This window comes from Taudactylus pleione, unplaced genomic scaffold, assembly GCF_031769625.1.
Source record: "Taudactylus pleione unplaced genomic scaffold, aTauple2 ptg001536l, whole genome shotgun sequence".
Lineage (NCBI taxonomy): Eukaryota > Metazoa > Chordata > Amphibia > Anura > Myobatrachidae > Taudactylus > Taudactylus pleione.
The window spans coordinates 1-24,318 of record NW_028285933.1 but is presented as its reverse complement, the minus strand read 5'-3'; the positions used below and the strand labels follow the sequence as shown (position 1 = coordinate 24,318).

Here is a 24,318-nt window from a genome sequence, read left to right as displayed (position 1 = left end):
GGATGACCTCTTTCTGTTGGCAGGGTCTCCAGAGGTACTTCACCACCACCTACAGCTGACAATATCTGTACTACAGATGCACGGGTGGTTGATCAATTGGAAGAAGTCCTCCCTGATCCCATCTCAAAGGATGCTCCATCTGGGAGCTCTATTGGATTCCCAACCGCAGAGGATTTTTCTGACCACAGACAAAGTCTCCAATTTGCAGAAGCGAGTGCACAGGTGCCTCCATAGTCACCGAGTGTCCATACACTCAGCCATGCAGTTACTGGGATCCATGGTGTCGATGTTCAACATGGTGGAATATGCCCAGTTTCATTCCCAGGCCTCTGTAGAAATTGATCCTCTCCAGGTGGGATGGATTACCCCATCGGATAAGGACAGAAACGATGGTACTCTCTCCGGAGGTACGTCAATCTCTGACTTAGAGGCTGCAGTCGGTCCACCTCACCAAGGGGCACCGCTTTTGGATTCCAGACTGGGTCCTTATGACAATGAACGCCAGTCTACGGGGTTGGGGCGCAGTGACGGGTCCACACTCCTTCCAGGGACGGTGGACAGCAGAGGAGTCTGCTCTTCAATTCAACATATTGGAACTTTGGGCAGTCTTCAGGGCCCTACAACAAGCCAGACTCATTCTTCACGGAAAACCTGTGCAAGTTCAGTCAGAGCGTGGCTTACATAAATCATCAAGGAGGGACAGAGGTGTCATGCATCCTGACATGGGCGGAAGGCCATCTATCAGGCATATCGGCAGTGTTCATTCCAGGAGTTCTCAATTGGGAAGCGGACTTCCTCAGCCGTCACGACGTGCATCTGGGGGAATGGTCTCTTCACCCAGAGGTGTTTCAGCTCCTAGTGGACAGGTGGGGCCTTCCGGACGTGGACCTCATGGCTTTCCGACAAAATCACAAACTGCCACTGTACAGGTCCAGGACAAGAGACACCAAGGCTCTCTTGGTAGACACTCTGTCAGTCAAGTGGACCTTACACTTTGCGTACCTCTTCCTTCCATTCTTCCTCGAGTGCTTCGGAAGTTCAAACAAGAAGGAGGCACTGTACTGCTGGTGGCTGCAGCATGGCCCAGACATCACTGGTACTCAGATCTTCAGAGTCTCTCCATCAACACTCCATTGCTGTTGCTTCAACGTCTGGACCTGTTGTCTCAGGATCCTTGCCTTTACCCAGACCTGGGTCATCTGTCTTTGACGGCGTGGCTCTTGAGACATCCCTCCTAAGGTCCAAGGGCTTTTCCGGCTCTGTGGTTAATACCATGCTCAGAGCACGGAAACCTGCCTCTGCCATACATACTTTGAATGGTGTCATCCCAGAGGTTACGACCCCCAAGTGTTTAGGGTATCCAGAGTTTTGGCTTTCCTGCAGGCGGGTTTGGACCTTGGTCTCCGCCTTACTTCACTGAAGGTGCATGTCTCTGCCCTTTCAGTGTGGTTCCAGCAAAGGATTGCTCCTCTCTCTGATATCCTCACTTTCTTTCAAGGGGTTCTTCGCATTCAGCCTACCCTTGTCTCTCCTGTGGCGCCATGGGATTTGTCTGTTGTTCTTCGGGACCTCCATTTGAACCTCTGGACTTTGTGAATCTCAAATGGCTTACTGCTAAGACAGTTTTTATTCTGGCTATTACTTCTGCCAGAAGAGTGTCAGATTTGGGGGCTCTCTCTTGTCGTTCCCCATTTTTGGTTTTTCACCAGGACAGGGCGGTGCTTCGGACTCGCCCCTGGTTTCCTTCCTAAGGTGGTCTCTAGCTTCCACATTAATGAGGAATTTATTGTGTCTGCCTTTAATTTCCCAGACCTCTCGGCAGGTGAGGCCTCATTGGATGTGGTACGTGCCCTCAGGATTTATGTGGAATGCACAGTTCCCTTCCGAAGTCAGACTCCTTGTTTGTACTTTATGGATTCCACAACGAAGGGGTGGCCTGCCATAAGCAAACTTTGGCAAGGTCGGCTTCGCATGGTGATCTCTGAGGCTTACACTCATGAGGGCCTCTCCAGTGCCACCCTCTGTTACTGCTTATTCTACTCGGTCCATGGGTCCTTCATGGGCAGCTCGCCGTGGCGCCTCGGGTGTTCAGATTTGTAAGGCAGCCACGTGGTCTTCTGTCCAGACCTTTCTAAGGTATTATGCTTTTGATACCTTTGACTCTCAGTATGCATCCTTCAGGCGGCGGATTCTTCTCTCTGCACAGGATTGTCCTTACCCTTCAGGGTACTGCTTGGGACATCCCCAAGGTCACCCTGTGGACCCCTATGGACCCTGAAGTAGAAAATGAGAGATATGGTAAGAACTTACTTTTGTTATCTCTTTTTCTACGAAGTCCATAGGGTCCACAGGACCCACCATGTCGTACCTGTGCTTCAGTTGGGCTTCGCTCTGGTCACTGGTTTTCCATCTCCCTCTGTGTGAGATTGTGATTCTTGAGTGTTCCAGACTTTCTTCTCTCTTTTATCCTCCTCCGGCCTTTGGCTTGCTACGAAACTGGGGTGCCTCTGGCCCGGGGGTGGGGTATAGGAGAAGGACCCAGTGCATCCTGGGAAGAAAAAAATTTATTTTGTGGTGCCCGGATTACTCCCATCATCATCTATACCCCAAGGTCACCCTGTGGACCCTATGGACTTCGTAGAAAGAGAGATGACAAAGGTAAGTTCTTACTATATCTCTAATTATTTTTGGAATGTGAGAGGAAACCGGAGCACCCGGTGGAAACCCACGCAAGCACAGGGGGAATATACAAACTCCACACAGGTAGGGCCGTGGTGGGAATCGAACTCATAACCTCAGAGGCTAGTACATTACACACCCCAGGAACAGTGGGCAATCACATGCTAGAACCCTTATACAGACACAGGCTAATACATTACACACCCCAGGAACAGTGGGCAATCACATGCTAGAACCCTTATACAGACACAGGCTAGTATAGAACATACCCCAGGGACAGTGTGTAATCACATTCAAGGACCCTTATACAGACACAGGCTAGTACATTACATACCCCAGGGACAATGTGTAATCACATGCTAGGACCCTTATACAGACACAGGCTAGTACATTACATACCCCAGGGACAGTGTGTAATCACATGCTAGAACCCTTATACAGACACAGGCTAGTACATTACATACCCCAGGGACAGTGGGCAATCACATGCTAGAACCCTTATACAGACACAGGCTAGTATATAACATACCCCAGGGACAGTGTGTAATCACATGCTAGAACCCTTATACAGACACAGGCTAGTATATAACATACCCCAGGGACAGTGTGTAATCACATGCTAGGACCCTTATACAGACACAGGCTAGTACATTACATACCCCAGGGACAGTGTGTAATCACATGCTGGGACCCTTATACATATACAGGTTAGGGTGAGGCACCGGAATGGAGGGTTAGGGCTATTAGTTAGGGTTAGGCACTAGGGGGGAGGTTTAGGGCAGGGAGAGGGGGAGGTTTAGGGCTATTATTTAGGGTTAGGCACTAGGGGAGGAGTTTTAGGGGCAGGCCCCGGGAGGGAGGGTTAGGGCTATTAGTTAGAGTTAGACACTAGGGGGATAGGTTAGGTTCAGGCACTAGGGGGGAGGTTTAGGGCTATTAGTTAGGGTTAGGCACTAGGGGGATAGGTTAGGTTCAGACACTGAAAGGGAGGGTTAGGGCTATTAGTTAGGGTTAGGCACTAGGGGGGATTAGGGCTGGGAAACGGGGAGGGTTAGGGCTATTAGTTAGGGTTAGGCACTAGGGGGTATAGGTTAGGGACAGGCACTGAAAGGGAGGGTTAGGGCTATTAGTTAGGGTTAGGCCCAAGGGGGGAGGTTTAGGGCAAGGAGAGGGGGAGGGTTAGGGCTATTAGTTAGGGTTAGGCACCAATGGGGAGGTTTAGGGTAGAGAGAGGGGGAGGGTTAGGGCAGGGAGAGGGGGAGGGTTGGGGCTATTAGTTAGGGTTAGGCACCAATGGGGAGGTCTAGGGTAGAGAGAGGGAAGGGTTTAGGGTAGAGAGAGGGGGAGGGTTAGGGCAGGGAGAGGGGGAGGGTTAGGACTATTAGTTAGGGTTAGGCACCAATGGGGAGGTTTAGGGTAGAGAGAGGGGGGAGGTTTAGGGCTATTAGTTAGGGTTAGGCACTAGGGGGGAGGTTTAAGGTAGAGAGAGAGGGAGGGTTAGGGTAGAGATAGGGGGAGGTTTAGGGTAAGGTAGAGAGAGGGGGAGGGTTAGGGCTATTAGTTAGGGTTAGGCACCAATGGGGAGGTTTAGGGTAGAGAGATGGGGAGGTTTAGGGTAGAGAGAGGGGGAGGGTAAGGGCTATTAGTTAGGGTTACCCACCAATGGGGAGGTTTAGGGTAGAGAGAGGGGGAGGGTTAGGGTAAGGTAGAGAGAGGGGGAGGGTTAGGGCAGGGAGAGGGGGAGGGTTAGGGCTAGTAGTTAGGGTTAGCCACCAATGGGGAGGGTTAGGGTAGAGAGAGGGGGAGGGTTAGGGCTATTAGTTAGGGTTAGCCACCAATGGGGAGGTTTAGGGTAGAGAGAGGGGGAGGGTAAGGGCTATTAGTTAGGGTTAGGCACTAGGGGGGAGGTTTAGGGTAGAGAGAGGGGGAGGGTAAGGTAGAGAGAGGGGGAGGGTTAGGGTAAGGTAGAGAGAGGGGGAGGGTTAGGGTAGAGAGAGGGGGAGGGTTAGGGTAGGGTAGAGAGAGGGGGAGAGTTAGGGTAGAGAGAGGGGGAGGGTTAGGGTAAGGTATAGAGAGGGGGAGGTTTAGGGTAAGGTAGGGAGAGGGGGGAGATTAGAATACTGACCTGCAAGTGTCAGTATTGAAACCCTGTGGGGATCCCGAGCATTGGCATCCGCTGCCCATCCCCACAGATATGTATAGAGCTATAACCCTGACTGTCATTGTTATTTTCTTATTTATCTACAGGAGTCTGTATACAAAAATCCATGTAATCCAATATAATACTAAACAGCAGCAACAATTAAGCTGTAAGGAGTACATTTACTTAAGGTCGATTTTGGCATTTTGGTCATTTTTCCATCAGTTTTGCAAACCGACCATTTCCTGAAATCAAAAGGAAACAGACGACAAAACAAACAAAAACCCGACTTTAGAACATTGGATACCTGTGGGGTCCGGACAGGGCAGGAGGGCAGCGGCTTCTTCGGAGGCAGAAGCTTTGCCTGCTGACTGTCCTGTTTTGCTGGAAAGACCGGGGATGACTTGACGGGTGGAGGAGGCCGTGATGGCTTCAGTTGTTTATTAGTCTTGGTCACTTGGCCGGGTGGCGGACAAAGAGGACGTACAATGTTGACTGGCTGAGAAGAGCTTGGAGACGGGCCGGATTTCCCATGTAAGGTCCTCCATACACTCTGTACAGATATAACACCAGAGGGAGATTACACCGCGGTATATATAGTCCTCAGACACCGCATTAATAGCACAGTTATCAGAGAGGGGCCGGATTTCCCATGTAAGGTCCTCCATACACTCTGTACAGATATAACACCAGAGGGAGATGACACCGCGGTATATATAGTCCTCAGACACCGCATTAATAGCACAGTTATCAGAGAGGGGCCGGATTTCCCATGTAAGGTCCTCCATACACTCTGTACAGATATAACACCAGAGGGAGATTACACCGCGGTATATATATAGTCCGCAGACACCGCATTAATAGCACAGTTATCAGAGAGGGGCCGGATTTCCCATGTAAGGTCCTCCATACACTCTGTACAGATATAACACCAGAGGGAGATTACACCGCGGTATATATATAGCCCTCAGACACCGCATTAATAGCACAGTTATCAGAGAGGGGCCGGATTTCCCATGTAAGGTCCTCCATACACTCTGTACAGATATAACACCAGAGGGAGATTACACCGCGGTATATATATAGCCCTCAGACACCGCATTAATAGCACAGTTATCAGAGAGGGGCCGGATTTCCCATGTAAGGTCCTCCATACACTCTGTACAGATATAACACCAGACGGAGATTACACAGCGGTATATATATAGCCCTCAGACACCGCATTAATAGCACAGTTATCAGAGACGGGCCGGATTTCCCATGTAAGGTCCTCCATACACTCTGTACAGATATAACACCAGAGGGAGATTACACAGCGGTATATATATAGCCCTCAGACACCGCATTAATAGCACAGTTATCAGAGACGGGCCGGATTTCCCATGTAAGGTCCTCCATACACTCTGTACAGATATAACACCAGAGGGAGATTACACCGCGGTATATATATAGCCCTCAGACACCGCATTAATAGCACAGTTATCAGAGAGGGGCCGGATTTCCCATGTAAGGTCCTCCATACACTCTGTACAGATATAACACCAGAGGGAGATAACACAGCGGTATATATAGTCCTCAGACACCGCATTAATAGCACAGTTATCAGAGAGAGGCCGGATTTCCCATGTAAGGTCCTCCATACACTCTGTACAGATATAACACCAGAGGGAGATTACACCGCGGTATATATATAGCCCTCAGACACCGCATTAATAGCACAGTTATCAGAGAGGGGCCGGATTTCCCATGTAAGGTCCTCCATACACTCTGTACAGATATAACACCAGAGGGAGATGACACCGCGGTATATATATAGCCCTCAGACACCTCATTAATAGCACAGTTATCAGAGACGGGCCGGATTTCCCATGTAAGGTCCTCCATACACTCTGTACAGATATAACACCAGAGGGAGATTACACCGCGGTATATATATAGCCCTCAGACACCTCATTAATAGCACAGTTATCAGAGAGGGGCCGGATTTCCCATGTAAGGTCCTCCATACACTCTGTACAGATATAACACCAGAGGGAGATGACACCGCGGTATATATATAGCCCTCAGACACCTCATTAATAGCACAGTTATCAGAGAGGGGCCGGATTTCCCATGTAAGGTCCTCCATACACTCTGTACAGATATAACACCAGAGGGAGATTACACCGCGGTATATATATAGCCCTCAGACACCGCATTAATAGCACAGTTATCAGAGAGGGACCGGATTTCCCATGTAAGGTCCTCCATACACTCTGTACAGATATAACACCAGAGGGAGATTACACCGCGGTATATATATAGCCCTCAGACACCGCATTAATAGCACAGTTATCAGAGAGAGGCCGGATTTCCCATGTAAGGTCCTCCATACACTCTGTACAGATATAACACCAGAGGGAGATTACACCGCGGTATATATATAGCCCTCAGACACCGCATTAATAGCACAGTTATCAGAGACGGGCCGGATTTCCCATGTAAGGTCCTCCATACACTCTGTACAGATATAACACCAGAGGGAGATTACACCGCGGTATATATATAGCCCTCAGACACCGCATTAATAGCACAGTTATGAGAGGGACCGGATTTCCCATGTAAGGTCCTCCATACACTCTGTACAGATATAACACCAGAGGGAGATTACACCGCGGTATATATATAGCCCTCAGACACCGCATTAATAGCACAGTTATCAGAGAGGGGCCGGATTTCCCATGTAAGGTCCTCCATACACTCTGTACAGATATAACACCAGAGGGAGATAACACAGCGGTATATATAGTCCTCAGACACCGCATTAATAGCACAGTTATCAGAGAGAGGCCGGATTTCCCATGTAAGGTCCTCCATACACTCTGTACAGATATAACACCAGAGGGAGATTACACCGCGGTATATATATAGCCCTCAGACACCGCATTAATAGCACAGTTATCAGAGAGGGGCCGGATTTCCCATGTAAGGTCCTCCATACACTCTGTACAGATATAACACCAGAGGGAGATGACACCGCGGTATATATATAGCCCTCAGACACCTCATTAATAGCACAGTTATCAGAGACGGGCCGGATTTCCCATGTAAGGTCCTCCATACACTCTGTACAGATATAACACCAGAGGGAGATTACACCGCGGTATATATATAGCCCTCAGACACCTCATTAATAGCACAGTTATCAGAGAGGGGCCGGATTTCCCATGTAAGGTCCTCCATACACTCTGTACAGATATAACACCAGAGGGAGATGACACCGCGGTATATATATAGCCCTCAGACACCTCATTAATAGCACAGTTATCAGAGAGGGGCCGGATTTCCCATGTAAGGTCCTCCATACACTCTGTACAGATATAACACCAGAGGGAGATTACACCGCGGTATATATATAGCCCTCAGACACCGCATTAATAGCACAGTTATCAGAGAGGGACCGGATTTCCCATGTAAGGTCCTCCATACACTCTGTACAGATATAACACCAGAGGGAGATAACACAGCGGTATATATAGTCCTCAGACACCGCATTAATAGCACAGTTATCAGAGAGAGGCCGGATTTCCCATGTAAGGTCCTCCATACACTCTGTACAGATATAACACCAGAGGGAGATTACACCGCGGTATATATATAGCCCTCAGACACCGCATTAATAGCACAGTTATCAGAGACGGGCCGGATTTCCCATGTAAGGTCCTCCATACACTCTGTACAGATATAACACCAGAGGGAGATTACACCGCGGTATATATATAGCCCTCAGACACCGCATTAATAGCACAGTTATGAGAGGGACCGGATTTCCCATGTAAGGTCCTCCATACACTCTGTACAGATATAACACCAGAGGGAGATGACACCGCGGTATATATATAGCCCTCAGACACCTCATTAATAGCACAGTTATCAGAGAGGGGCCGACAAAACGCGAATCCAGTGTGCAGTGGTTATGGATAGCACAGTTTGGTACGTGGCAGCATCCACTGGCAGATATGAGACGCACTGGGAACATTATATATTATACCATGTACTGGCATGTAATAAAATACTGACTGAGCCCACTGAGGAAGCCACATATCAGTGGCGAAACGCATCGGTTTCTGCTTTCACACAGCTGATTACTACTGGAATGCTACTATACTCGTTTTCACTCGTTACTCTATATATGTTATTAGTGTACAGATTATATTACTATTATCATTACTACTATTTATCACCATATTATTAATAATTACACTTTTTTATATCTATGCATCTTATTTCGACTGTTTGCTACTCTCTTACTGTTCTCTCTTCTATCTCTCTCTCTATCCCATACTTACACTCTCCCACTTCTCCTATTCACACGATTCCCCTGAACCCAGGCCGACCTGCTCCAGTTCTGTGTTTCCCAGCTAGCGCCGCTTTCATGTCATAGCACATGGGAACACGCACATCTTCCGAGCTCTCCCATCTACTTCCATCTGATTATCTCACCCCACCGTCCAGTTTTATTATTATTGTTTATCAGTGTTTATATTGTATTACTAGGCTATAAACCATTGTCTGCTACTATACTACTAGAATATCTATATTTTATCATCTGCTCCTGGTTTCATCCATCACCAAGAACCTAGGCCCAAACCCCACCACTGTAGCCGTCCAACACTAAAGGGGTCAATCCTATTAGGTGCGAATGGCAAGTAGTGAGTTTGTTTCTTGAAACTCGCAGACGTCGCACTGAAGCGCGCTCCTTAGAACTCTCCAATCCAATTAAAAATGTCTATTCGCGGTACTCGCAGCGGAGGGGTGAGGCGAATTGACTGCCAAATGAGATGTTCGAGAAGTGCATAAAAAAGTGAGGAGACCATCCAGGCCCCCCCAAAATCCAGGACTAGAAGGCTGTTTGTGGGCATTTGTAAGGTACCCTAGGGTTTTAAAATGGTGTCACATGGCTGATTTGTTCTTTTTTTAATTTTTTTTAAATGCAAAAAAATGATAAAAAGCAAGCTTTACATTTAATCTCAAACGAATTAAAACGAAAAATGCAAAAAAAAAGTAGGAAAAAAAAGGTGATTTGGGGGTAAATTTTAGGAAATTTTTTTTACCCCCCAAAAATACATGTAATTATTGGACTAATTAAGCTAATTTTAATCTTTCAATTGCCTACTTAGTCATTAGGGGGTGGGGGGAGGGGTGTCCAAGGGGTTCAGCACAGTGGGCCTGATTCAGACCTGGTCACAAGCGCTGAGCGCTCGCAACCGGGTCGATGGTGGCCCAAAGCGCATGCGCACGACGGAGCCGGCTCCGTCGTGCGCATGCACGAGACCCGGATAGCGACGGGCAATCTGTCGCTCCGGGTCTTGCACCAAAGGGGGCGTGCTGTCGATGTTGAGTGACAGCACGCCCCCTTTGGTGGGCGGGCCGGGGGGGGGTGGCTGCCCAAACGGAGGCATTCCCATGAGAACGCTTACCGTTTGGGGGCGGCCCCACTGACATCGACATCACAAGTGTCTCGTCGCAAGCCCGATGGTCGCGATGGTCTTGACTATCGCGACCATCATCCTGGCTGCTCGCATTAGCTGTGGGTGGCAACCCACAGCAATGCGAGCGACCAGGAGGCCGCTCCATAAAAAAAACACCCTGATTCAGAGCGAGCGCTCTGTCGGAGCGTCCGGCTCTGAATCAGGGACAGTGTCCCCACGTTTTAACCTTAAAATAAAGATTTTCCTTCCCATCTCTCATCCTCAGGGAGGCGCGAATGGAGAATTCTAATTCAGTCTGACTGACTCAGTGCGAGTTGCTAATTGGACTGCAAAATTAATTCGCTATATGAATTCGAAGATAAAATAGAAACTCACATCTAACACCTTGCAATTCGCACCCAATAGGATTGACCCCATTAACCTCTTAGTCTACTCAGTGCTCTACCGTAACAAACGTAACAAAGCTAATGCTTAATATAATGCACTGATGACATCACAGTGCGGCCTGTGATACGCTGGCACCTATGTATCAGGAATATCCCAGTGTGAATCACTGGGATGCCAGGCGTTATTATCAGTCTCACTGACATAGAACAGTCTGACGCAGGAAGGGGTGTCACACGGCCTATGATCATCATCAGCTGGACTGGTAATTCACAGAACATGAAATGCGTCGGGTACACAATGATTACTACATACCAAGCACCCGGTGATTATTATATATTACCTTCTGTGCAGCTTGGGATGTGGCACGAGGCGGGAAGCTGCGCTGGGTGAAGATTGTGTTAGAATGACCTCGGTCTGGGTGCTGGGGAGGAGCGTCACCCTTTCTGTAATAAGACAAAACACTATAGGAAGGAACAGACAGTATTTACACACAGTTTTTTTTCATTAATTCTCTGAAAACATTTTGCGGAGTGTGTTGCCATCGTGTAGTATTGTAGCCAATAGGCCAATGGGAATCGGTATGAATCACCGCCGGACCTAAGCCCGGCAGATGAAGATCCCGACTCAGGTAATTTAGTACCCTAATCCTCCCCTCCCCTTCCCCCTAACCCTCCCTTAGGGGTGCCCTAACCCTAACCTCCCCCCCCCAGTGGTACCTGACCCTAACCCCCCCTTCCCCTAGCCTAACCCTCTCGGGGGGTGCCTAACCCTAAGTCCCCCCGGGAGTCCCTACACCTAACCCTCCCCCCCTGCTGCTATGAACTCCCGACGCCCGGCTTACCTACATTCGGTTTGCTGGGCGTCGGGATTTCGGCATGGGGCTAATGATAGGTGTCAGTATTTAGATGTCTATCCTTAGTCCCATCCCGTGCTTTCACTGTCGGGAAGCCGACCGCCAGCTTCCTGACTACATCCCGGGCCAATGGGCTACAATGACTGATGCCATCTAATGGTGGTGTAAGTTATCAGGCCCAAGGTCCAGAAAGTGTAGCGACCATATCGCAGCGCGATAGAAACCTATAGGGACTGCTATACCGCAGATCCTAATGCAAAGTGGCAGGAGGGACGCTGAATACCCGCACAGGTGCCCATTCCGCTATCTGTTCTGGCTCCCTCACTGTACTCCTGGCTCCCTCACCGTACTCCTGGCTCCCTCACCGTACTCCTGGCTCCATCATTGTGCTCCTGGCTCCATCATTGTGCTCCTGGCTCCATAATTGTGCTCCTGGCTCCCTCACCGCACTCCTGGCTCCCTCACCGCGCTCCTGGCTCCCTCACCGCGCTCCTGGCTCCCTCACCGCGCTCCTGGCTCCATCATTGTGCTCCTGGCTCCCTCATTCTCACTGTACTCCTGGCTCCCTCATTGTACTCCCAGCTCCCTCACTGTACTCCCGGCTCCCCAATTTAAGTCAGCTGTTTAGATGTACTGTATACTACATATTATTGAATAAGCTCAATTGAGTTGTAAATTATATAGCGCAGTGGCCCCCAAACTGGGTGTCGTGGTGCTCTGGGGTGCCATGGAGAACTTGCAGGGGTGCCATGGGTTAGTGGTCCAGGACCAAATCAAATTATTTATGGTCAATGTGATGGGCAAAACCAGTGCTGGTGGCTGCCAATCATAAAATATCCGGAGAAACAGGCCGCGCTGCACCGAGCGCCACTGAGCTGCCCATCTATCTGGTAGTTATTTAGTGCTCTCAGATTTGTTTTGGTTGACGAAACAAATTTTGTTTTATTTCAAGAGGCTAAAGGTGTTTCAAGCTTGTATTAGAATTAGACATATCTACAATGTCAGTATAATTATAGCGTTTCTTGTTTTCTATGCATTTATTATTGAGGCCCTTACTCTAGACCAGTTTTATGCACATTTAGGACCCATCGATAGGTCACGGGTGGGAGCTGCTCTAGACCTTTCTCGTTAGCCGGTTATTCATGACACTCCGCACAACCTGCCCCGTCTCTCACCTGCACATCGCTCTACTCTTCACCCATGAGTTCAACTGGGAATCTGGTTTTCGGTACCAGTAGTAGATCCCAAACGCCACCAGTGGAATAAAGACCAGGAAGAGGAGCAGCAAGAAGACAATGAGGCCATCTTGAACTGCCAAGAAAAGATATATCGTTAATTGACAAATAACTAGACCTGGTTCAGCCAGATGTTACTCTGTAGAATTTAAAAGAGCAGTGTCTAATTGTTAAGTGTCTCGGGTAATGATATGCACGTGTTACTTGACGCGTTTCGCACCAGAGACTCCAATTCAAACTTCTTTACTCACACATTAAGAAGGGTTGGAGCTACTACAGGTTCTTCTGCTTAAAGTCCTACTAGGCCTGAAATTCCAGCATAATACACAATGGTGCAGAACCCAGAGCACCATTTTACAAATTACACACTTATCCCTTCAAACTTAAGTCAAGCACAACTCACAGTCATCCGGTACGGGGCCACTGTCCCTGCTACCGCCTTGGCCGGACACGTTGCAGTATGGAGGTCCCCAGCCTGCATGACAATGGCAGTTTCTGTTACTGTTACAGACCTAGAAGTTGAGGACAGAATATTTATATGTTAATGATGCAGTTTCTATAAACCTTTACACAAATGAGTATATGCTCTATGGTTCTATTACCGCTGTATGTTCTGCTGGCTGGTAATGGTCTCTGAGAAGGGAACCAGAGAGATTGGAGGGATCAGTGGATCCGCAGATGAGCATTGAGGGTGTGGAGGCACACAGAAAATGGGGACAGGGATCACATAACTAAGTATTTAAACTCAAGAAAAATTCATATCTTGTGCCCGATTCAGGCTCGCACACAATGCTGCTGCACCTGCGATACTGCACACTGTGCATGCGTCTGAGGAGAACGTACGCGTCTCTGGGGATCTGCGGGCAATTCAGAATCAGGCGCAACTGAGACGTATTTCCAATTGGGTCTAAAAAGTTATAAGTGGGCATCAACGGAGCGTTTGTATGTAGGATAAGTGCGCCATGGGGGTTTCGTAAGCTTGGAAACGGAATTGAAGGCGAAGAGATTCAACAAATGTCAGAAGGATCTGCTGCACCAGGAATAGTGCTGGCAGTGATAACAGCTGACAGATGGGGGCAGTGCCGCTACACCAGGAATAGGGCTGGCAGTGATAACAACTGACAGATGGGAGCAGTGCCGCTACACCAGGAATAGGGCTGGCAGTGATAACAGGTGACAGATGGGGGCAGTGCCGCTGCACCAGGAATAGGGCTGGCAGTGATAACAGGTGACAGATGGGGGCAGTGCCCCTGCACCAGGAATAGGGCTGGCAGTGATAACAGGTGACAGATGGGGGCAGTGCCCCTGCACCAGGAATAGGGCTGGCAGCGATAACGGCTGACAGATGGGGGCAGTGCCCCTGCACCAGGAATAGGGCTGGCCGTGATAACAGGTGACAGATGGGGGCAGTGCCGCTACACCAGGAATAGGGCTGGCAGTGATAACAGGTGACAGATGGGGGCAGTGCCCCTGCACCAGGAATAGGGCTGGCAGTGATAACAGGTGACAGATGGGGGCAGTGCCCCTGCACCAGGAATAGGGCTGGCAGTGATAATGGCTGACAGATGGGGGCAGTGCCCCTGCACCAGGAATAGGGCTGGCAGTGATAACAGCTGACAGATGGGGGCAGTGCCGCTACACCAGGAATAGGGCTGGCCGTGATAACAGCTGACAGATGGGGGCAGTGCCGCTACACCAGGAATAGGGTTGGCAGTGATAATGGCTGACAGACGGGGGCAGTGCCGCTACACCAGAAATAGGGCTGGCAGTGATAACAGGTGACAGATGGGGGCAGTGCCGCTACACCAGGAATAGGGCTGGCAGTGATAACAAGTGACAGATGGGGGCAGTGCGCTACACCAGGAATAGGGCTGGCAGTGATAACGGCTGACAGATGGGGGCAGTGCCGCTACACCAGGAATAGGGCTGGCAGTGATAATGGCTTACAGATGGGGGCAGTGCCGCTGCACCAGGAATAGGGCTGGCAGTGATAATGGCTTACAGATGGGGGCAGTGCCGCTGCACCAGGAATAGGGCTGGCAGTGATAACGGCTGACAGATGGGGGCAGTGCCCCTGCACCAGGAATAGGGCTGGCAGTGATAATGGCTTACAGACGGGGGCAGTGCCGCTACACCAGGAATAGGGCTGGCAGTGATAATGGCTTACAGATGGGGGCAGTGCCGCTGCACCAGGAATAGGGCTGGCAGTGATAATGGCTTACAGATGGGGGCAGTGCCGCTGCACCAGGAATAGGGCTGGCAGTGATAACGGCTGACAGATGGGGGCAGTGCCCCTGCACCAGGAATAGGGCTGGCAGTGTTCCGTGATGAGTCGCGTGCTGACATTTTATTTAAATTTTGCCTCTTAGTTGCATCACAGACGCATCTAAAAGATGCTGACAGTGTACCAGAGGCGCTAGGCTGCGCAGGAATTGGTAACACACATGTACAAAGTCACATATGAAGCATAACAGAATGCGCCGGGAGGAAAACCCCGGGGGCACTCGGCTCAGAACCCTTTTTACATATATTCAGACTCGGTTGCACACAGATGTACAAGCACCATAAGCGCCAGGGACCAGCGTGTGCGCTAGCAATGTTGTTTTTCGCTCCTAACTCTTTTAGTAGTGCGAATAAGATGAACACTATTAGCAAAAAAGACGCTCGGAGTGGCGAGCCGCATGGCATCTGGCGCACTGAGAGGGGATACTTTTTGCTACTTGAGCCGCAGTGTATGAGGACACATGTACACTAATCATTAGAAGTATCGTTAAGCGTCACCTAAAGGTTAGATTTCAGGCTTTTTGGGGGGTATGGAATGGATGAGAAGATTCCATGAGTTCTGCTGTATCCCCATCTTACATAGAGACTATGCCCGTGTAGAATGGGTGATGGGCTATGCTCACCCGATGTCCTTCCAGCTGTTGCCCAATTTAGACATTAGACCCTGAGGCCATCTCTTGCTGGACCACTCTCGGTGCTGGGGCTGGATATCTGTGACCAGTGTAGGGTATATTACGCTGCATTATTGGCTCAGCTTACTGATTAATAAATTAGAAATGAGAAAATATTTTAATGCCTATGAGACTTACCCCATGTCCATTGCATTTGGCTAAACATGGATCCAGCTCAAAGAAGGAGGCATTCTGGCACTGCCGATCCTTACACACCTGCAATAAGAGAACAAGACCTAGTGAGACTGAGGCCCCTGTGGATTATTAAAACATCAGTGAAAAACAACATGAGATGTCATAGTCCAAGGAAACTAGAAAGGTAATTTTAACAAGTGCAAAAGTGCGTCCAATTATATTCTCCATTCTTGGACCATGAAAACAGTGACTCACCATGTTTCCTCCATTCATGGTCCATACAAGCAGTTACTCACCATGTATCCTCCATTCATGGTCCATACAACCAATGGCTCACCATGCAGTCTCCATTCTGGGACCATACAACCAGTGATGCACCATGCATATTCCATTCATGGTCCATACAACCAGTGACTTACCATGTATTCACCATTCTTGGACCATACCAACAGTGACTCACCATGTATCCTCCATTCATGGTCCATACAACCAGTGACTTACCATGAATTCTCCATTCTTGGACCATACAACCAGTGACTTACCATGTATTCTCCATTCTTGGACCATACAAACAGTGACTCACCATGCATTCCCCATTCATGGTCCAAATAACCAGTGACTTACCATGTATTCACCATTCTTGGACCATACCAACAGTGACTCACCGTGTATTCTCCATTCATGGTCCATACAACCAGTGACTTACCATGCATTCTCCATTCTTGGACCATACAACCAGTGATTTACCATGCATTCTCCATTCTTGGACCATACAACCAGTGACTCACCATGTATTCTCCATTCTTGGACATACAACCAGTGACTCACAGTGCATTCTCCATTCTTGGTCCATACAACCAGTGACTCACCATGTATTCTCCATTCTTGGACCATACAGCCAGTGACTTACCATGAATTCTCCATTCTTGGTCCATACAACCAGTGACTCACCATGCATTCTCTATTCTTAATCCATTTTTCCTGTTATTCACAACACAATCTCTATTCTCATTCTATAAGCAGTGACCCACACAATACAGTCTCCATTCTTGGTCCATACAACTAGTGACTCACAATGCAATATCCAGTCTTGTTTCTTATAACCATTGTCTTACAATACAATCTTTATTCTTGGACCATACAACTAGTTACTCACCTGGCAATATCCATTCTTGGGCCTTACAACCAGTGACTCACCATCCAATCTCCATTCTTACACCATACAACTAGTGACTCACCATGCGATTTCCATTCTTAGACCATACAACCAGTGACTCACCATCCAAACCCCATTCTTAGACCATGCAACTAGTGACTCACCATGCAATTTCCATCCCTAGTCTAAGCAGTCTGTGACTCACCATGCAATCTCCATCCATAGTTTAGGCAGCCTGTGACTCACCATGCAATCTCCATCCATACTTTAGGCAGCCTGTGACTCACCATGCAATCTCCATCCCTAGCGTAGGCAGCCTGTGACTCACCATGCAATCTCCATCCATAGTCTATGCAGTCTGTGACTCACCATGCAATCTCCATCCCTAGTCTATGCAGCCTGTGACTCACCATGCAATCTCCATCCATAGTCTATGCAGTCTGTGACTCACCATGCAATCTCCATCCCTAGTCTATGCAGCCTGCAGCTCATCATGCAATCTCCATCCCTAGTCTATGCAGTCTGTGACTCCCCATGCAATCTCCATCCCTAGTCTATGCAGCCTGTGACTCACCATGCAATCTCCATCCCTAGCGTAGGCAGCCTGTGACTCACCATGCAATCTCCATCCCTAGCGTAGGCAGCCTGTGACTCACCATGCAATCTCCATCCCTAGCGTAGGCAGCATTTAACTCACATTGCAATCTCCATCCCTAGCGTAGGCAGCCTGTAACTCACCATGCAATCTCCATCCCTAGCATAGGCATCCTGTGACTCATCATGCATTCCTAGTCTATGCAGCCTGTGATTCACCATGCAATCTCCATCCCTAGTCTATGCAGCCTGTAACTCACCATGCAATCTCCATCCCTAGTCTATGCAGCTTGTGACTCACCATGCAATCTCCATCCCTAGTCTATGCAGCCTGTGACTCACCATGCAATCTCCATCCATAGTCTATGCAGCCTGTAACCCATCATGCAATCTCCATCCCTAGTCTATGCAGCCTGCAACTCATCATGCAATCTCCATCCATAGTTTAGGCAGCCTGTGACTCACCATGCAATCTCCATCCCTAGTCTATGCAGCCTGTAACTCACCATGCAATCTCCATCCCTAGTCTATGCAGCCTGCAACTCACCATGCAATCTCCATCCCTAGTCTATGCAGCCTGCAACTCATCATGCAATCTCCATCCCTAGCCTATGCAGCCTGTAACTCACCATGCAATCTCCATCCCTAGTCTATGCAACCTGTAGCTCCCTATGCAATCTCCATCCCTAGTCTATGCAGCCTGTGACTCACCATGCAATCTCCATATCTAGTCTATGCAGTCTGTGACTCACCATGCAATCTCCATCCCTAGTTTAGGCAGCCTGTGACTCACCGTGCAATCTCCATCCCTAGTCTATGCAGCCTGCAACTCACCATGCAATCTCCATCCCTAGTCTATGCAATCTCCATCCATAGTTTAGGCAGCCTGTGACTCACCATGCAATCTCCATCCCTAGTCTATGCAGCCTGTGACTCACCATGCAATCTCCATCCCTAGTCTATGCAGCCTGCAACTCACCATGCAATCTCCATCCCTAGTCTATGCAATCTCCATCCATAGTTTAGGCAGCCTGTGACTCACCATGCAATCTCCATCCATAGTTTAGGCAGCCTGGGACTCACCATGCAATCTCCATCCCTAGTCTAGGCAGCCTGTGACTCACCATGCAATCTCCATCCCTAGTCTATGCAGCCTGTAACTCACCATGCAATCTCCATCCCTAGTCTATGCAACCTGTAGCTCCCCATGCAATCTCCATCCCTAGTCTATGCAGCCTGTGACTCACCATGCAATCTCCATATCTAGTCTATGCAGTCTGTGACTCACTATGCAATCTCCATCCATAGTTTAGGCAGCCTGTGACTCACCGTGCAATCTCCATCCCTAGTCTATGCGACCTGTAACTCCCCATGCAATCTCCATCCATAGTTTAGGCAGCCTGTGACTCACCGTGCAATCTCCATCCCTAGTCTATGCAGTCTGTGACTCACCATGCAATCTCCATCCCTAGTCTATGCAGTCTGTGACTCACCATGCAATCTCCATCCATAGTCTATGCAGCCTGGGACTCACCATGCCATCAGCACATTTGGTCCCAGTCACCACTAGGCCGGGGTCAGAGGAGTCTCCTTCCTCCTGCACTGAGTAGGAGTATGTACCTCGGCACTTCACCTCATGCCCATTGAAATGGACCGTAGTGTCCATGGAAACAGTATTGTCGTATTTTGGTTTCTCTGCACTGCTCTGACATTGGATTTTCCCACACTTGGCGTCTCTGTCGGAAGGGATGGACAAAGCTCTGGTAACACGTTCATATATAACTTACTTTGTGTTGTTAATGGCCTAATCCGAGCAACCTGTGACTTTCACAGTTGTGGCCCATTGGAGTACAATGTTATTGGGTCTTCTCTTCTGCGGTGTACTATAGGTAACTATACTATAGGTAACCACGATCAGGAGTCAGTGGTGGAGCCTGGTATAAATAAAGTTTTACTCACTTAGATCTGCACTTCACAAATTGGTCTTGTCCAACTTTCCCGCAGTTTCCATATTGGGTTCCGGCCTTGTTCACATCAATGAAACAGATATCGGGTGCGGGCCAGGCTCCTGCCGAAGTGTCAGGGGAGAAGAATTTACATGTCAGAGGTCTACAGTGGTTTATAATGAGTCATGTCCTGCTGACAGAGGCAGATGCTCATTATCTAGACAGGCAGACTGAATATATTATCACGGTGCAGAATAGACAACTATATTGCAGGCTCACTCATAATGTCCTCATATAGGAATAGCAGATACCATGTGCAAAACGGAGACTAAGGGGCATAATTTTTATACTATCAATGACTAAAATTATGTGATAAAGGACATTTTCGTATCATTTTCATTAACTTTATCTCTAAACCTTGTAAAAGTCCTATTGGAGGAGATTTCGTAAAAATCTCCTCCATGTTGTAAAAATTGTATGCGTAATGGTAGCTGATGGTATTTCCCATACCTCTAATGGGAAATACGGTCAGTCTGATAAACTATAAATTGTGAAATTATTTTGACGGTAGCCTTACAAAGCTTTCCTACAATTTAGATGCAAGAGAGGGATGTTTTCAGATCCGTCCCCTTCTCTCTGCTCCTCAGTGTCCAGCCTCTCCCACATCACAGCCAGTAAGGACTTCTGCACTTACCTTATTATCCAAAACACAGAAAATGCAGATGCAACAAATATCCAGTTAGAGCCCTGGGGCTCGATGCGTATATTCGGTGGTTGCAAAAGTCCTCTTGATTGGTTTTTGTATCATTGAGCACTTAGCCCCACGGGTCTTACTGAAGAACTAGAACTATCCCCCTAAATCCTGTACATGGATAACTCTCATGGAGACAAGTAAGAGCTACTAATATTAGGAGACTGACCCCAATGGCTAATTATTTCCCTCCCCATCAGTCGGATTCTGGCTGTGAATATAGGGCCTGATTCAGACCCAGTCGCAAGCGCTGAGCGCTCGCAACCAGGTCAATGGTGGCCCAGAGCGCATGCGCACGACGGAGCCGGCTCCGTCGTGCGCATGCGCGAGACACGGATAACGACGGGCAAGCCGTCGCTCCGGGTCTCGTACCAAAGGGGGCGTGCTGTCGATGTTGAGTGACAGCACGCCCCCTTTGGTGGGAGGGCCGGGGGAGTGGCTGCCCAAACTGAGGCGTTTCCATGTGAACGCCTCCGTTTGGGGCCGGCCCCACTGACATCACGAGTGATGCCAGTGGGAGAGATTTCAAATCTCTCTGGGGCTTGCGGCAAAGAGACCCTACCACAAGGGTCACGTCGCAAGCCCGATGGTCTTGACCATCGCGACAATCTTCCTGGCCGCTGGCTATAGCTGTGGGTGGTCATCCACAGCTATGCGAGTGGCCAGGAGGCCGCTCTAGAGAAAAAAGTCCGGCCCTGATTCAGAGCGAGCGCTCTGTCAGAGCGTCCGGCTCTGAATCAGGGCCATAGAGTGTTCCTTTCCATCTAGGTTCTCGTCATTACATGATATACACACACAGACACCCTCTTGCAGAGTATTATATATGCATTACTATTTACACCAATTCGCAGTGTACTGTATTAGTTTTTTCACTGCTGATTATTTATTCTATCTGCATTTTTATCATTTCTATATCTTAAATATGAAATCTATTTTTGAGCTTACTAACGCCTCTATTTTATGTGCTAATTACCTGAGCTTAGGTACCTCTCTCCTGGGAGCTGCCCAGAGAATATCCCGGCCTTGTGGCAGATATGTAGTAATTCTAATATATATATTTTCCACTATTGTTACTTTTATTCTGTTAGATGATGATGGTCTGTGCGCCGTGTGTGTGTGCGTGTGTTCGGGTGTGCGTGCATGTGTGAGTGTGTACGTGCGTGCGTGTGTGCGTGCGAATGTAGACTGTAAGCTCCACTGGTGCAGGGACTGATGTGAATAATAAATACTCCCAGTCCAATTCTGCACAATATATTGATGATATAAGTAACGGGTTTCCATGGCGTCATTAGAAACACATGCTTAGGGTGCATGCATGTTACAGTATGATGGATCTGTAACGTGTGTCTAGAAGAGTCAGTTCTTGTACACGAGTCCCACTAAGGATGTTTCGTTTGCGATCACTTTGTTATAACTGTGCTGTCTGTTATGTTATTATCTATATTATGTTCCCTTTCTCATTAATAGTACACGACTCCCTATAAACCACCTCAGGTACAGTACATGGCACATTACATACAGGCGGGATCCCCCCTTACCTGGGCCCCACAGCTGGACACATTGCTGCTGGTGCGTCAGGCACATGCCATTAATGCAGTAGGCATCGCCATTGGCACAATATGACCCGTCTAACATATAAACGTTGGGGGGGCAGAAGGGGTTGTCGCCGCGGCAGAATTCCGGCAGGTCACATGCTCCTGACTTTTCCCGACATTGAGTCCCAGCGGATATCAACTATGGGGAAAAAAAAAAAAAGAGCACAGAACCGATATTACGTTTCTGTCTGTAGAACTCGCACCGGCCACAGTATTCATCGGAACTAGTCACTAACAATAATGCTGCCATTACAAGGTTACATCTAGGAGGACCTGATTCTGAGCCGCACGCAGCTCCAAATTCAGCCACATTTAACACATTTCACTTGCGCCATAGTGAACATACGCATCCGTATCTCCGGATTAATCTCTGGCGCTTCTCTCCGTATGTGTAATGGGTGTCTTGAGCGTCAGCAACTGGGCAGACACACAGAGTGTGGGAGTGTGGTGGGAGCATCATGTAGCCAGAGTTGTGCCTATGCTGAAGGGACATCTGTATCAGAAGGACATACTGCACTACTACACCCAGCATAGGGTAGGTGTAAATAGGCCCATTAACATGGGGTACAAGGTAGACACTTATTCAGGCCCCTGAGATACTGCGGGTCAGTTTGTTGCTCCTGACCATACCCCATGCCTGACCTGCTGGAGTAAATAGCAGGGTGCAGGCATGAAGGAGTTGTGGAGTCCCCTTAATGGATCACCTGGCACCGTGAAGTTTTTCTTTATTTTTGGCAGAAGATACAGAGAAAGCAAGTGTGGGCAGCTGAGGATATGGAGAGACAGAGACGCTGCTGGAGAAACACGGTGGAATATGACTGCTGGAGAGACACAGGGGAGCTGAGGTTGTAGGAGAGGCACAGGGTGGAGCGGAGGCTGTTGGAGAGACATGTTTGGGAATCTGGGGCTGGTGGAGAGACAAAGTTGGATAAGACTGCTCAAAAAGACACAGGAGAGAGCTGGGATCATGGAAAGACACAGGGGGACTGAGGCTGCTGGAAAGACATAAGCAGGCTGAGGCTGCTGGAGAGACACTGAGAAATGAGACTGCTGGAGAGACTCGGAGGAGCCGAGGTCATGGAGAGACAGGAAGGGGTGCTGAGTTAATGGAGAGACACAAGGGAAAAGCTGAGGCTGCTGGAGAGACACTGTGGGATGAAAGTGCTGGAGAGGCACAATAGGGGATCTGAGGTTGCTGGGGAGACACATGGGGGAGTGAGACTGCTGGAGAGATATGGCTGGTGAGTTGAGGCTATGGAAAGACACAGGGAGAGTTGAGGCTCCTGGAGTGACACAGTGAGGTAAGGAGAGACACAATGGGGATGCTGAGGCTATGGAAAGACTTTAAGATGTGGCTGCTGGAAAGATAGGGGAAGCTGAGGCTATGGAGAGACACTGGGGGTGAAACAGGCTGCTGGAGAGACACGGGTGCTGAGGCTATGGACACACGGGGGAGCTGTGGCTGCTGGAGAGACATAGCGGGATGAAGCTGCTGGAGATACACAAGGGGGAAGCTGAGGTCATAGAGAGAGACAGAGGGGAGCTGAGGCTACTGGAGAGTCATGGTCGGATGAGGCTGGAGATTTTCCACAACTTTTAAAATGATCTCTGTTTTATGATGATGACATTGGTTATATCCTACACTAGCAGCGTCTTTCGGACTATGTGATATCCTACATGAATAGTGAATACCAACTGAAGTTACCATCTTTCTTTAGAGGTTCCTCTAAGAGAAAAAATTATATAGAAAAAAGAAAACTCAAGCAAACCGGCCTGTACCAAGCTGTAAGGGATGGGGGACACCAAAAAACATGAGTGTACCAGGTAAGGATGGACATTGTAAGCCCGGCATCGCATGGTTCCAACATCAAATCCTGCGATGCGATGGCAACTATCCCTCAAATCACAACCATTAGATAGTATAACCATAACGATATTTATACTTGCATCTGAAAAGGGGACGGGTCCTATGGCAAAGGGGCAGAGCCTCGTGGCACTCACGTCACTGTGAGGGCACTCTCCGAAAATGCTGGTCTGCCCCCAGGCTCCCCCTGCACTGAGAATAGCTGCCATTCTCCTGCTGCTCACCCACATTTAGCTGAGCGGCGGTCATCGTATGGGCATCGGAAAGCTGCATCCGATGGCTGGCAACCATCGAATTCCCGGTTTCCGATGGAAAAAGTATTTCCAATCGGAAACATTGATGGTTGCTAACCACTGGTTTCCGAAGTCCATCCCTTGTATCGGGCCCCCAAGATTTCTGTTGCTGGCGCTGGGTGTAAGTCCTTACACTAGTGATGACAGCTGCAGACAGTATAACCAAAGACGTACGTTAGTCACATTGGCATTCCATTAGTAGAATGTACACCTTCCGAATGTGGCTGTGTAAGGAGCTGCATGTGACTCAGAATCAGGCCCGGTG

General features: G+C 48.7%; 1 protein-coding gene across 1 annotated transcript in view; it reads right to left on the bottom strand.

Moving 5' to 3' along the window:
- LOC148442407 (disintegrin and metalloproteinase domain-containing protein 19-like) overlaps positions 1-22,035 on the bottom strand; it is a gene marked incomplete at its 5' end in the record, with an annotated part of 33,502 nt that extends 11,467 nt beyond the window's left edge. Inside the window, 8 exons of the mRNA XM_088463967.1 lie at positions 5,127-5,372; positions 11,018-11,120; positions 12,706-12,841; positions 13,169-13,277; positions 15,858-15,935; positions 19,139-19,340; positions 19,564-19,672; positions 21,840-22,035. Of these exons, the coding sequence (XP_088320093.1) occupies positions 5,127-5,372; positions 11,018-11,120; positions 12,706-12,841; positions 13,169-13,277; positions 15,858-15,935; positions 19,139-19,340; positions 19,564-19,672; positions 21,840-22,035 (1,179 nt within the window). The remainder of the gene's footprint in view (positions 1-5,126; positions 5,373-11,017; positions 11,121-12,705; positions 12,842-13,168; positions 13,278-15,857; positions 15,936-19,138; positions 19,341-19,563; positions 19,673-21,839) is intronic.
- Between the last annotated feature and the right edge of the window lie 2,283 nt (positions 22,036-24,318).